This window comes from Chiloscyllium punctatum, unplaced genomic scaffold (assembly GCF_047496795.1).
Source record: "Chiloscyllium punctatum isolate Juve2018m unplaced genomic scaffold, sChiPun1.3 scaffold_774, whole genome shotgun sequence".
Taxonomy (NCBI): domain Eukaryota; kingdom Metazoa; phylum Chordata; class Chondrichthyes; order Orectolobiformes; family Hemiscylliidae; genus Chiloscyllium; species Chiloscyllium punctatum.
In genome coordinates, this window is record NW_027310508.1 from 57,205 (window position 1) to 70,729 (window position 13,525).

At 54.7% G+C, this 13,525-nt stretch overlaps 1 protein-coding gene across 1 annotated transcript in view; it reads left to right on the forward strand.

Annotated features, from left to right (window-relative positions):
- The window catches only part of LOC140473900 (kelch domain-containing protein 3-like), a 39,693-nt gene extending 26,791 nt beyond the window's left edge, over positions 1-12,902 (forward strand). The window contains exons 2-4 of the mRNA XM_072567653.1: positions 2,391-2,604; positions 7,037-7,123; positions 12,723-12,902. Coding sequence (XP_072423754.1) covers positions 2,391-2,604; positions 7,037-7,123; positions 12,723-12,868 — 447 coding nt within the window. The 3' untranslated portion in view covers positions 12,869-12,902. The remainder of the gene's footprint in view (positions 1-2,390; positions 2,605-7,036; positions 7,124-12,722) is intronic.
- The last annotated feature ends 623 nt before the right edge of the window (positions 12,903-13,525 follow it).

The following is a 13,525-nucleotide window of genomic DNA, read 5'->3' on the forward strand; positions in this document are numbered from 1 at the left end:
CACACACACACACACACACACACACACACAGACCTGCACTGTCCCAGCTCACTCTCACTCACACACACACACAGACCTGCACTGTCCCAGCTCACTCTCACACACACACACAGACCTGCACCGTCCCAGCTCACTCTCACACACACACACATACACGCACACACAGACCTGCACTGTCCCAGCTCACACTCTCACTCTCACACACACACACAGACCTGCACTCTCCCAGCTCACTCTCACACACACACACACACACACACACACACAGACCTGCACTGTCCCAGCTCACTCTCACTCTCACTCTCACACACACACACACAGACCTGCACTGTCCCAGCTCACTCTCACACACACACACACACACACACACACAGACCTGCACTGTCCCAGCTCACTCTCACTCTCACACACACACACAGACCTGCACTGTCCCAGCTCACTCACACACACACACACACACACACACACACACAGACCTGCACTGTCCCAGCTCACTTTCACACACACACAGACACACACACAGACCTGCACTGTCCCAGCTCACTCTCACACACACACACACACACACACACACACAGACCTGCACTGTCCCAGCTCACTCTCACTCTCACTCTCACACACACACACAGACCTGCACTGTCCCAGCTCACTCTCACACACACACACACACAGACCTGCACTGTCCCAGCTCACTCTCACTCTCACACACACACACAGACCTGCACTGTCCCAGCTCACTCTCTCTCACACACACACACACAGACCTGCACTGTCCCAGCTCACTCTCTCACACACACACACACACACACACACACACACACACACAGACCTGCACTGTCCCAGCTCACTTTCACACACACACAGACACACACACAGACCTGCACTGTCCCAGCTCGCTCTCACACACACACACACACACACACACACACACACACACACACAGACCTGCACTGTCCCAGCTCACTCTCACACACACTCACACACACACACAGACCTGCACTGTCCCAGCTCACACTCACACACACACACACACACACACACACACACAGACCTGCACTGTCCCAGCTCACTCTCACACACACACACACACACACACACACACACACACAGACCTGCACTGTCCCAGCTCACTCACACACACACACACACACACACACACACACAGACCTGCACTGTCCCAGCTCTCACTCTCACACACACACACACAGACCTGCACTGTCCCAGCTCATTCTCACTCTCACACACACACACAGACCTGCACTGTCCCAGCTCACTCTCACACACAAACACACACACAGACTTGCACTGTCCCAGCTCACTCTCACTCACACACACACACACACACACACACACACACACACACACACCGACTGTCCCAGCTCACTCTCACTTTCACACACACACAGACACACACACAGACCTGCACTGTCCCAGCTCACTCTCTCTCTCACACACACACACACACACACACAGACCTGCACTGTCCCAGCTCACTCTCTCTCTCACACACACACACACACACACACACACACACAGACCTGCACTGTCCCAGCTCACTCTCACTCTCACACACACACACACACACACACACACACCGACTGTCCCAGCTCACTCTCACACACACACACTCTCTCACACACATACACCGACTGTCCCAGCTCTCAGAAACATTACCGCTGTCAAATTGATGACCCAGTTCCTGATTTATCTTTGAAGGCTATGTTGACACAGCGGTAGTGACCCTACCTGTGAGTCAGGAGGCCTGTTTTCAAGTCCCACCTGAACAGGCCAGTATAAAGCCTTCAGGCATGGCCTGACCTGATTAAACAGGATGGTGCCTTGGCAGTTCAGGTGGGATTGAAGAAGGGGATGGGATTGAGTGACTGCAGAGTGTCGAGAGGGTGGTGCTGGAAAAGCACAGCAGGTCAGGCAGCATCTGAGGGGCAGGAGAATCGGCGTTTCGGGCAGGAAGCCTCATTTCTGTCGAAGGGCTTATGCCTGAAACGTTGATCCTCCTGCCCCTCCTGACCTGCTGTGCTTTTCCAGCACCATCCCCTCGACCCTGCTCCCCAGCATCTGCGGTCCTCACCGTCTCCGAGCTGTTCCGAGTGTTGCTGGGAAGGTAACAGTGGGATCTTTCATCCTCCTGTTCACAATGAGTTCATTCCACACGATATGGTGATTGTAAGAAGTGCCTGTTTATTTTTCCTGTTTAAAACACATCGTCAGTCTCTTGTGAATTTGTTCCCCTTTAAGCGGAGACAGTAACTGAGACAAAACCTAAACCTTCAGGTTGACCAAGGCAGCTTGTAGTGTGGGATTGGACTGGTACAGCTTCAGAATGTGAACTCTCCGATCTGTGTCTGATCGCCCCGCCCCCCCCCACACAGGGTAACCCCGCACGATGGAGAGATTTCCACTCCGCCACAGTGATGGGCAGCCGGATGTATGTTTTCGGAGGGCGGGCAGATCGCTTGGGACCCTTACATTCCAACAACGAGATCTACTGCAACCGCATCAAAGTATTCGACACGGAGACCAATCACTGGCTGGATTCGCCAAGCACACAGCTCCTTCCTGAGGGACGCAGGAGCCACTCAGCATGTAGGTACACCCTGGGGATGTGTGCACCCCCCTCACACTGCCATTGGTGTACACACACACACCCCTCACACTGCCATTGGTGTACACACACACACACACACCCCTCACACTGCCATTGGTGTACACACACACCCCCCTCACACTGCCATTGGTGTACACACACACACACCTCACACTGCCATTGGTGTACACACACACACACACCTCACACTGCCATTGGTGTACACACACACACACCCCTCACACTGCCATTGGTGTACACACACACACACACCCCTCACACTGCCATTGGTGTACACACACACACCCCTCACACTGCCATTGGTGTACACACACACATCCTCACACTGCCATTGGTGTACACACACACACCCCCCTCACACTGCCATTGGTGTACACACACACACACCCCTCACACTGCCATTGGTGTACACACACACATCCTCACACTGCCATTGGTGTACACACACACACACACCCCTCACACTGCCATTGGTGTACACACACACACCCCTCACACTGCCATTGGTGTACACACACACACCCCTCACACTGCCATTGGTGTACACACACACACACACCCCTCACACTGCCATTGGTGTACACACACACACCCCTCACACTGCCATTGGTGTACACACACACACCCCTCACACTGCCATTGGTGTACACACACACACACACCCCTCACACTGCCATTGGTGTACACACACACACCCCTCACACTGCCATTGGTGTACACACACACACCCCTCACACTGCCATTGGTGTACACACACACACACACCCCTCACACTGCCATTGGTGTACACACACACACCCCTCACACTGCCATTGGTGTACACACACACACCCCTCACACTGCCATTGGTGTACAAACACACACACCCCTCACACTGCCATTGGTGTACACACACACACACACCCCTCACACTGCCATTGGTGTACAAACACACACCCCTCACACTGCCATTGGTGTACACACACACATCCTCACACTGCCATTGGTGTACACACACACACACCCCTCACACTGCCATTGGTGTACACACACACACCCCTCACACTGCCATTGGTGTACAAACACACACCCCTCACACTGCCATTGGTGTACACACACACACCCCTCACACTGCCATTGGTGTACACACACACACACCCCTCACACTGCCATTGGTGTACAAACACACACACCCCTCACACTGCCATTGGTGTACACACACACATCCTCACACTGCCATTGGTGTACTCACACACACCCCTCACACTGCCATTGGTGTGTACACACACACACACACACACACACCCCTCACACTGCCATTGGTGTACACACACACCCCTCACACTGCCATTGGTGTACACACACACCCCTCACACTGCCATTGGTGTACACACACACCCCTCACACTGCCATTGGTGTACACACACACCCCTCGCACTGCCATTGGTGTACACACACACCCCTCGCACTGCCATTGGTGTATACACACACACACACACACACACACACACACACACACACACCCCTCACACTGCCATTGGTGTACACACACCCCCCTCACACTGCCATTGGTGTACACACACACCCCTCACACTGCCATTGGTGTACACACACACACACACCTCACACTGCCATTGGTGTACACACACACACCTCACACTGCCATTGGTGTACACACACACACACACCTCACACTGCCATTGGTGTACACACACACCCCTCACACTGCCATTGGTGTACACACACACCCCTCACACTGCCATTGGTGTATACACACACACACACACACACACTGCCATTGGTGTACACACACACACACACACACACACACACTGCCATTGGTGTACACACACACACACACACACACACACACACACTGCCATTGGTGTACACACACACACACACCTCACACTGCCATTGGTGTACACACACGCACACACACCTCACACTGCCATTGGTGTACACACACACACACCTCACACTGCCATTGGTGTACACACACACACACACACCTCACACTGCCATTAGTGTACACACACGCACACACACGTCACACTGCCATTGGTGTACACACACGCACACACACCTCACACTGCCATTGGTGTACACACACGCACACCTCACACTGCCATTGGTGTACACACACACGCACACACACCTCATACTGCCATTGGTGTACACACACACGCACACACACCTCACACTGCCATTGGTACACACACACGCACACACGCACACACACCTCACACTGCCATTGGTGTACACACACACGCACACACACCTCACACTGCCATTGGTACACACACACGCACACACGCACACACACCTCACACTGCCATTGGTGTACACACACGCACACACACCTCACACTGCCATTGGTGTACACACACACGCACACACACCTCACACTGCCATTGGTACGCACACACACCTCACACTGCCATTGGTGTACACACACGCACACACACCTCACACTGCCATTGGTGTACACACACACCTCACACTGCCATTGGTGTACACACACGCACACATCCTCACACTGCCATTGGTGTACACACACACACACACCTCACACTGCCATTGGTGTACACACACACACACACACACACCCCTCACACTGCCATTGGTGTACACACACACACACACACACACACCTCACACTGCCATTGGTGTACACACACACACACACACACACTGGTGCACACACACACACACACACCCCTCACACTGCCATTGGTGTGTACACACACACACACACCCACCCCTCACACTGCCATTGATGTGCACACACACACCCCTCACACTGCCATTGGTGTGTACACACACACACACACCCACCCCTCACACTGCCATTGATGTGCACACACACACCCCTCACCATGCCATTGTTGTACACACACCACACGCACGCGCTCACACACACACCCTCACAGTGCCATTGGTGTACACAGACACACACACACGCACACACACAAATACCCCTGACAGTGCTTTTGGTGTACACACCTCAGGCCAGGGAGAGCCATCATAGTGGGACCGGACTGTGTCTGTCTCCATCAGGGCACTCTCCTGCAACAGTGTCACACTGTCGGAGGGTCAGTACTGAGGGAGGGTCACACTGTCAGAGGGTCAGTACTGAGGGAGTGTCACACTGTCAGAGGGTCAGTACTGAGGGAGTGCTGCACTGTCAGAGAGTCAGTACTGAGAGAGTGCGCACTGTCAGAGGGTCAGTACTGAGGGAGTGTCGCACTGTCAGAGGGTCAGTGCTGAGGGAGTGCCGCACTGTCAGAGGGTCAGTACTGAGGGAGTGTCGCACTGTCAGAGGGTCAGTGCTGAGGGAGTGCCGCACTGTCAGAGGGTCAGTACTGAGGGAGTGCCGCACTGTCAGAGGGTCAGTACTGAGAGAGTGCGCACTGTCAGAGGGTCAGTACTGAGGGAGTGCTGCACTGTCGGAGGGTCAGTGCTGAGGGAGTGTCGCACTGTCGGAGGGTCAGTACTGAGGGAATGCCGCACTGTCAGAGGGTCAGTGCTGAGGGAGTGCCGCACTGTCAGAGGGTCAGTACTGAGGGAGTGCCGCACTGTCAGAGGGTCAGTACTGAGAGAGTGCGCACTGTCAGAGGGTCAGTACTGAGGGAGTGCTGCACTGTCGGAGGGTCAGTGCTGAGGGAGTGTCGCACTGTCGGAGGGTCAGTACTGAGGGAATGCCGCACTGTCGGAGGGTCAGTACTGAGGGAGTGCCGCACTGTCAGAGGGTCAGTGGTGAGGGAGTGCTGCACTGTGAGAGGGTCAGTACTGAGGGAGTGCCACACTGTCGGAGGGTCAGTACTGAGGGAGTGCTGCACTGTCGGAGGGTCAGTGCTGAGGGAGTGCCACACTGTCAGAGGGTCAGTACTGAGGGAGTGCTGCACTGTCGGAGGGTCAGTACTGAGGGAGTGCCGCACTGTGAGAGGGTCAGTGGTGAGGGAGTGCTGCACTGTGAGAGGGTCAGTACTGAGGGAGTGCCACACTGTCGGAGGGTCAGTACTGAGGGAGTGCTGCACTGTCGGAGGGTCAGTGCTGAGGGAGTGCCACACTGTCAGAGGGTCAGTACTGAGGGAGTGCTGCACTGTCGGAGGGTCAGTACTGAGGGAGTGCCGCACTGTGAGAGGGTCAGTGGTGAGGGAGTGCTGCACTGTGAGAGGGTCAGTCCTGAGGGAGTGCTGCACTGTCGGAGGGTCAGTGCTGAGGGAGCGCCGCACTGTCAGAGGGCCATCCCTGAAGATACCCATCAGTGGGATTTTTGTTGGGAGTGTTGATGTGAAGTTATTTCTCCTCCCTGATCCCCTGATGTACCATGAGTCTTGCTGACCCCTGGGTGCTGCCTTTCCCTTGATTGGTGCGGTGGGAGTTAACGCAGTGCTGCCCTCTGATGTTGCTGTTGTGTTCCTGCAGTTACCTACAACAGTGAGCTGTACATCTTTGGTGGTTATAACGCTCGCCTGGACCGGCACTTTAATGACTTGTGGAAGTTCAATCCCGGTGAGTCCATGTCTTCCTGTGTGAGCAGAGCCTGGTTCTGGTGCGGCTCTGAGACCTGGGTGTTGCTGGCTGGCTCTAGTATTTATTGCCCCGTCCCTAGTTGCCCCCTTGAGAGGGTGGGGGGGAGCTGCCTTCCTGACCCACTGCAGTCCGTGTGCTGTGGGTAGACCCACAGTGTCCCTGAGGGAGGGAATTCCAGGATTCGGGCCCAGTGACACTCAGGGAACGGTGACTCTCCTCATCTTTCTATAGTCGCTGGTCCCTCATGAGTCACCCAGATTGCTGTGAGTGTGGAGTCTGGGGTAGGGTCAGGATGGTGTCCCAGCTGGACAGTAGGTTTCTACTTACAGATTTCTGCTGAATTCTAATCCCCCCCCCCCCCCCATCTGCCCTGGGCAGGATTGAACACAGGTCCCCAGAACGGTAGCTGGGCATATAGATCATCTCACTCGGCCATAACCTGCTGTATGTTTCCAAGGATGGGTTTGGAAGGTGCTGCCCTCGGGCTCGTTGGTGAATTACTGCAGTGCATGTGTAGATGGTACACACAGAGACCCGTCTGTACAAGGCTTATAATCAGGCAGTTCTCACACACCGAGTCACTGTGGGGCTTTCTGGGGAGAGAAGTGAGGACGGCAGATGCTGGAGATCAGAGCTGAAAATGTGATGCTGGAAAAGCGCAGCAGGTCAGGCAGCATCCAAGGAGCAGGAGAATCGACGTTTCGGGCATGAGCCCTTCTTCAGGAATGAGGAAGGTGTGCCAAGCAGGCTAAGATAAAAGGGGGGAGGGACTTGGGGGAGGGGCGTTGGGAATGCGATAGGTGGAAGGAGGTTAAGGTGAGGGTGATAGGCCGGAGTGGGGGTGGGGGCGGAGAGGTCAGGAAGAAGATTGCAGGTTAGGAAGGCGGTGCTGAGTTCGAGGGATTTGACTGAGACAAGGTGGGGGGAGGGGAAATGAGGAAACTGGAGAAATCTGAGTTCATCCCTTGTGGTTGGAGGGTTCCTAGGCGGAAGATGAGGCGCTCTCCCTCCAACCGTCGTGTTGCTATGGTCTGGCGATGGAGGAGTCCAAGGACCTGCATGTCCTTGGTGGAGTGGGAGGGGGAGTTGAAGTGTTGAGCCACGGGGCGGTTGGGTTGGTTGGTGCGGGTGTCCCAGAGGTGTTCTCTGAAACGTTCCACAAGTAGGCGGCCTGTCTCCCCAATATAGAGGAGGCCACATCGGGTGCAGCAGATGCAGTAAATGATGTGTGTGGAGGTGCAGGTGGATTTGTGGTGGATATGGAAGGATCCCTTGGGGCCTTGGAGGGATGTAAGGGGGGAGGTGTGGGCGCAAGTTTTGCATTTTTTGCGGTTGCAGGGGAAGGTGCCGGGAGTGGAGGTTGGGTTGGTGTGGGGTATGGACCTGACGAGGGAGTCACGGAGGGAGTTGTCTTTTCGGAACGCTGATAGGGGAGGGGAGGGAAATATATCCCTGGTGGTGGGGTCCGTTTGGAGGTGGCGGAAATGAGGGAGGATGATACGCTGTACATGGAGGTTGGTGGGGTGGTAGGTGATGACCAGTGGGGTTCTGTCCTGGTGGCGGTTGGAGGGGCGGGGCTTAAGGGCGGAGGAGCAGGAAGTGGAGGAGATGTGGTGGAGGGCATCGTCGACCACGTCTGGGGGGAAATTGCGGTCTTTGAAGAAGGAGGCCATCTGGGTTGTTCGGTATTGGAACTGGTCCTCCTGGGAGCAGATGCGGCAGAGATGAAGGAATTGGGAATATGGGATGGTGTTTTTACAGGGGGCAGGGTGGGAGGAGGTGTAGTCTAGGTCGCTGTGGGAGTCGGTCGGTTTATAGTGAATGTCCGTGTTGATTCGGTCGCCTGAGATAGAAATGGAGAGGTCTAGGAAGGGGAGGGAGGAGTCTGAGACGGTCCAGGTAAATTTGAGGTCGGGATGGAAGGTGTTGGTAAAGGGGATGAACTGTTCAACCATCGATACAGTCATCGATGTAGCGGAGGAAAAGGTGGGGGGTGGGGCCAGTGTAGCTGCGGAAGATGGACTGTTCCACATATCCGACGAAGAGGCAGGCATAGCTGGGGCCCATGTGGGTGCCCATGGCTACTCCTTTGGTTTGGAGGAAGTGGGAGGATTGGAAAGAGAAGTTGTTCAGAACGAGGACCAGTTCAGTCAGTCGAAGGAGGGTGTCAGTGGAAGGGTACTGGTTGGTTCAGCGGGAAAGGAAGAAGCGGAGGCTTTGAGGCCTTCGTGATGGGGGATGGAGGTGTACAGGGACTGGATGTCCATGGTGAAGATAAGGCGTTAGGGACCGGGGAAGTGAAAATCATGGAGGAGGTGGAGGGCGTGGGTGGTGTCCCTTTCCAGGGACTGTATGTCCATGGTGAAGTTTACAGGGATGGGGAGATGCCCAATCCTATGTGGAGGTCTATATCTGTCCCCTGGCCCCTGGCCCCTGGCCCCTGGCCCCACGATCCCCTGCCCTGGGAGTTGGTGAATGCCCCTCTCAGGCAGGGCAGTGTGGGCACTGTCTGTAATGATGAAGCTTCACATCCAGTGCAGCATTAGGCCAGACAGACCCTCCGGCCTGGTGTGACCACCCTGTGTCCCTCCAGCCTGGTGTGACCACCCTGTGTCCCTCCAGCCTGGTGTGACCACCCTGTGTCCCTCCAGCCTGGTGTGACCACGCTGTGCCCCTCCGGCCTGGTGTGACCACCCTGTGCCCCTCCGGCCTGGTGTGACCACCCTGTGCCCCTCCGGCCTGGTGTGACCACCCTGTGCCCCTCCAGCCTGGTGTGACCACCCTGTGCCCCTCCAGCCTGGTGTGACCACCCTGTGCCCCTCCAGCCTGGTGTGACCACCCTGTGCCCCTCCAGCCTGGTCTGACCACCCTGTGCCCCTCCGGCCTGGAGTGACCACCCTGTGCCCCTCCAGCCTGGAGTGACCACCCTGTGCCCCTCCAGCCTGGTGTGACCACCCTGTGCCCCTCCAGCCTGGTGTGACCACCCTGTGCCCCTCCAGCCTGGTCTGACCACCCTGTGCCCCTCCGGCCTGGAGTGACCACCCTGTGCCCCTCCAGCCTGGAGTGACCACCCTGTGCCCCTCCAGCCTGGTGTGACCACCCTGTGTCCCTCCAGCCTGGTGTGACCACCCTGTGCCCTTTAACTTGCCCCTCTGTCCTTATTGTCCTGGTCGATTTTAAAAATCGGTCTCGGTTTTGCCCAGGCAAGGTCCAGTGACCCAGTCTCCACTGGTAGGAGGTTAACTACCGGCAGAACAACGTTCTCTCGTCTCTCTGTGTTCAATGGCAGGCTGTTCATACTCAGCTCCCCTACCCTGTCCTGGATAGGTTCACTCCCTTAACCCTTACAGGGTACAGGGCTGGCCTGTGTAACATCTCCTCACCACAGAGACTACTCCGATTAATCTCTGAACCAAACGCACATCCTTTCGCTGTGTATGGTACAGCCCGTCCAGCTCCAATGTGTGTTCCTTCAACCCAGATGGGCTGTGGTGTGATTGAAGAGTTTTGCCTGTTACCTGTAGGATGGGAACATTCCTGAGTTGTGTTGGCCATAACGTGATTCCTGTTCCTTTGGGGTTAAAGGGCGCGGCTGCTGCACGATTTTCCTTTCACACTAAATCGCACAGGAGCAGGGCTGTCACATGACATCAGAGCCGATTGTGTTGCAGACAGGATCTCACCGACCTGTCCCAAACCCATGGCTAATCTCCCCCGGCCCAGGCTGGCTTCTCATCCCAGGGCAGGCGGAGTGCTGCTGGACGGACTCTCCCCAGTTTCATATCTGGCTCTTCCTGTAACAATGGGAAGTACATGTTCTCCTAGATTATCCCACTCACTTTACTGTCCTTCACCTCTTCAGGATAGATTCCCCAAGTCTGCTCCGTACTTTCCATTCCAGCATCAGCAGGTTTCCCGACCATACCCTCCATCCCTTTGTCTACGTTATTAAAGAGAATTGGCTGAAATTCGTCTCCCTTTGGCAGACCACACAATCTGAAATGGGCCCAGATCCTCTCTGCTCCCTGTTAGCGAATCCATCCTCCTAGTGACTCCGGGCTGGTTCCCAGTGAATCGAGGTTTGTCTATACCAGACTCCCATAGAGAGAGGGGCTGATTGAAACGGTCCGTCTTGTGTGTATTGTTGTGAAGTGTGACCAGACTGTCTAACTCGCACTTTAACCTCCTGGCTCTGCCCAGTCCCCTCGCCCAGCCCACATCTGAACGTCAGTTTGTCAGCAGGGTCCGGGTGAATGTTAAGTCTGCTCCTGAGTTGAGAGGAAGGATAGAATCATAGAGTCACACCAATGGACGGCATGGAAACAGACCAGATATCCCAACCCAATCTAGTCCCACCTGCCAGCACCAGGCCCATATCCCTCCAAACCCTTCCTATTCATATACCCATCCAGATGCCTCTTAAATGTTGTAATTGTACCAGCCTCCACCACATCCTCTGGCAGCTCATTTCATACACGTACCACCCTCTGCGTGAAAAAGATGCCCCTTAAGTCTCTTTTATATCTTTCCCCTCTCACCCTAAACCTATGCCCTCTAGTTCTGGACTCCCCACCCCAGGGAAAAGACTTTTCCTATTTATCCTATCCATGCCCCTCATGATTTTATAAACCTCTATAAGGTCACCCCTCAGCCTCCGACACTCCAGGGAAAACAGCCCCAGCCTGTTCAGCCTCTCCCTATAGTTCAAATCATCCAACCCTGGCAACATCCTTGTAAATCTTTTCTGAACCCTTTCAAGTTTCACAACATCTTTCCGATAGGAAGGAGACCAGAACTGCACGCAATATTCCAACAGTGGCCTAACCACTGTCCTGTACAGCCGCAACACAACCTCCCAACTCCTGTACTTATCGGAAGGATGTGAAAGCTTTGGAAAGGGTTCAGAGGAGATTTACCAGGATGTTGCCTGGTGTGGAGGGAAGGTCTTATGAGGAAAGGCTGAGGGACTTGAGGCAGTTTTCGTTAGAGAGAAGAAGGTTGAGAGGTGACGTATTTACTATCTGTGTTACTTAACTCTGTGAGCTGCCTGTATCACTCGCAAGACAAAGCTTTTCACTGGGCCTCAGTACACAGGACAGTAAATTCAAATCAATTCAATTAATTGAGACGTATAAGATAATCAGAGAGCTAGGTGGGGTGGACAGGGAGAGCCTTTTTTCTTGAATGGTGATGGCTAGCACAAGGGGACATAGTTTTAAATTGTGGGGTAATAGATATAGTTCAGATGTCAGAGGTAGTTGATTTACTCAGAGTAGTAAGGGTATGGAATGCTTTGCCTGTAACGGTAGTAGATTCGCCAACTTTAAGTCCATTTAAGTCGTCATTGGACAAGCATATGGACGTACATGGAATAGTGTAGGTGGGATGGGCTTCAGATTGGTATGACAGGTCAGCGTGACACTGGGGCCTGTACTGTGCTGTAATGCTGTATGTTGTATGTCCCTGTGCTAGTTGTTTGCAGTCTGACCAGCAGGTGGTAGTGTGTCCCCACGGCTGGCTGTGGGAGATACAAACCACTGACCCTGGCCGAGCTGCTGACCATCTGCTTCCCTTGCAGAGTCCTCCACGTGGAGAAAGGTTGAACCCAAGGGCAAGGGACCGTGTGCACGAAGGAGACAGTGTTGCTGCATGGTGGGAGACAAGGTCATCCTGTTTGGTGGCACCAGGTCAGTGTGTGTGTGTGTGTGTGTGTCTGTCGGCTAAGATCGAACCTCACTCACTGTTACACACATACACACCCCCCAGCCCCCAGCATGTGGGGGACAAGCCAGGCAGCAGCAGTGACCAGGCTGTGAGTCAGACCCCACCCCCACTCTCACCGTGGTCTCGAGGCTCCAGAAAGGGGGCCTGAGGGGGGAGGGGGGGGGAGCAGGGAGGGCAGTGCCGTTTTTGGTGAGGGATAACATTATGGCTGTACTGTTGGGAGGATGTCCAAGGGTCTGTCCCATCAGGGCCAGGGCACCCTAATGAGTGTTTGCCCCACTCGTTCCCCTCGTTATTGTGCTTGCTTCATCCTCCCTTTACTGCCCCCCCGATTAGTTAGAAAGTTTTCAATGTTATCAGTGTCTTCTGCTGTGGAGACTGAGACAAACCACTGATCCCTTTTGGACGTGGACAGGTTCTGACCTTGTTCAAACATTTGCTAAAGTCCATCAAGTCAAACATGCACCTTGACTCTGAAGGTGTCTGAACTGGAGCGAGGTGCACTATTTTGCAGCTTTCTGTTCACCCAGAGAGAATTGTGAAGTGATGGTGTGAGGCTGTGATTGTAGTGGTCCCTTGGCCGTCTGTGAGGTGTTTCAGCCTTTGGTGCTGGAATCGACGGGAATGCTGTGTGTGATTAGGACCCCCCCCCCCCCC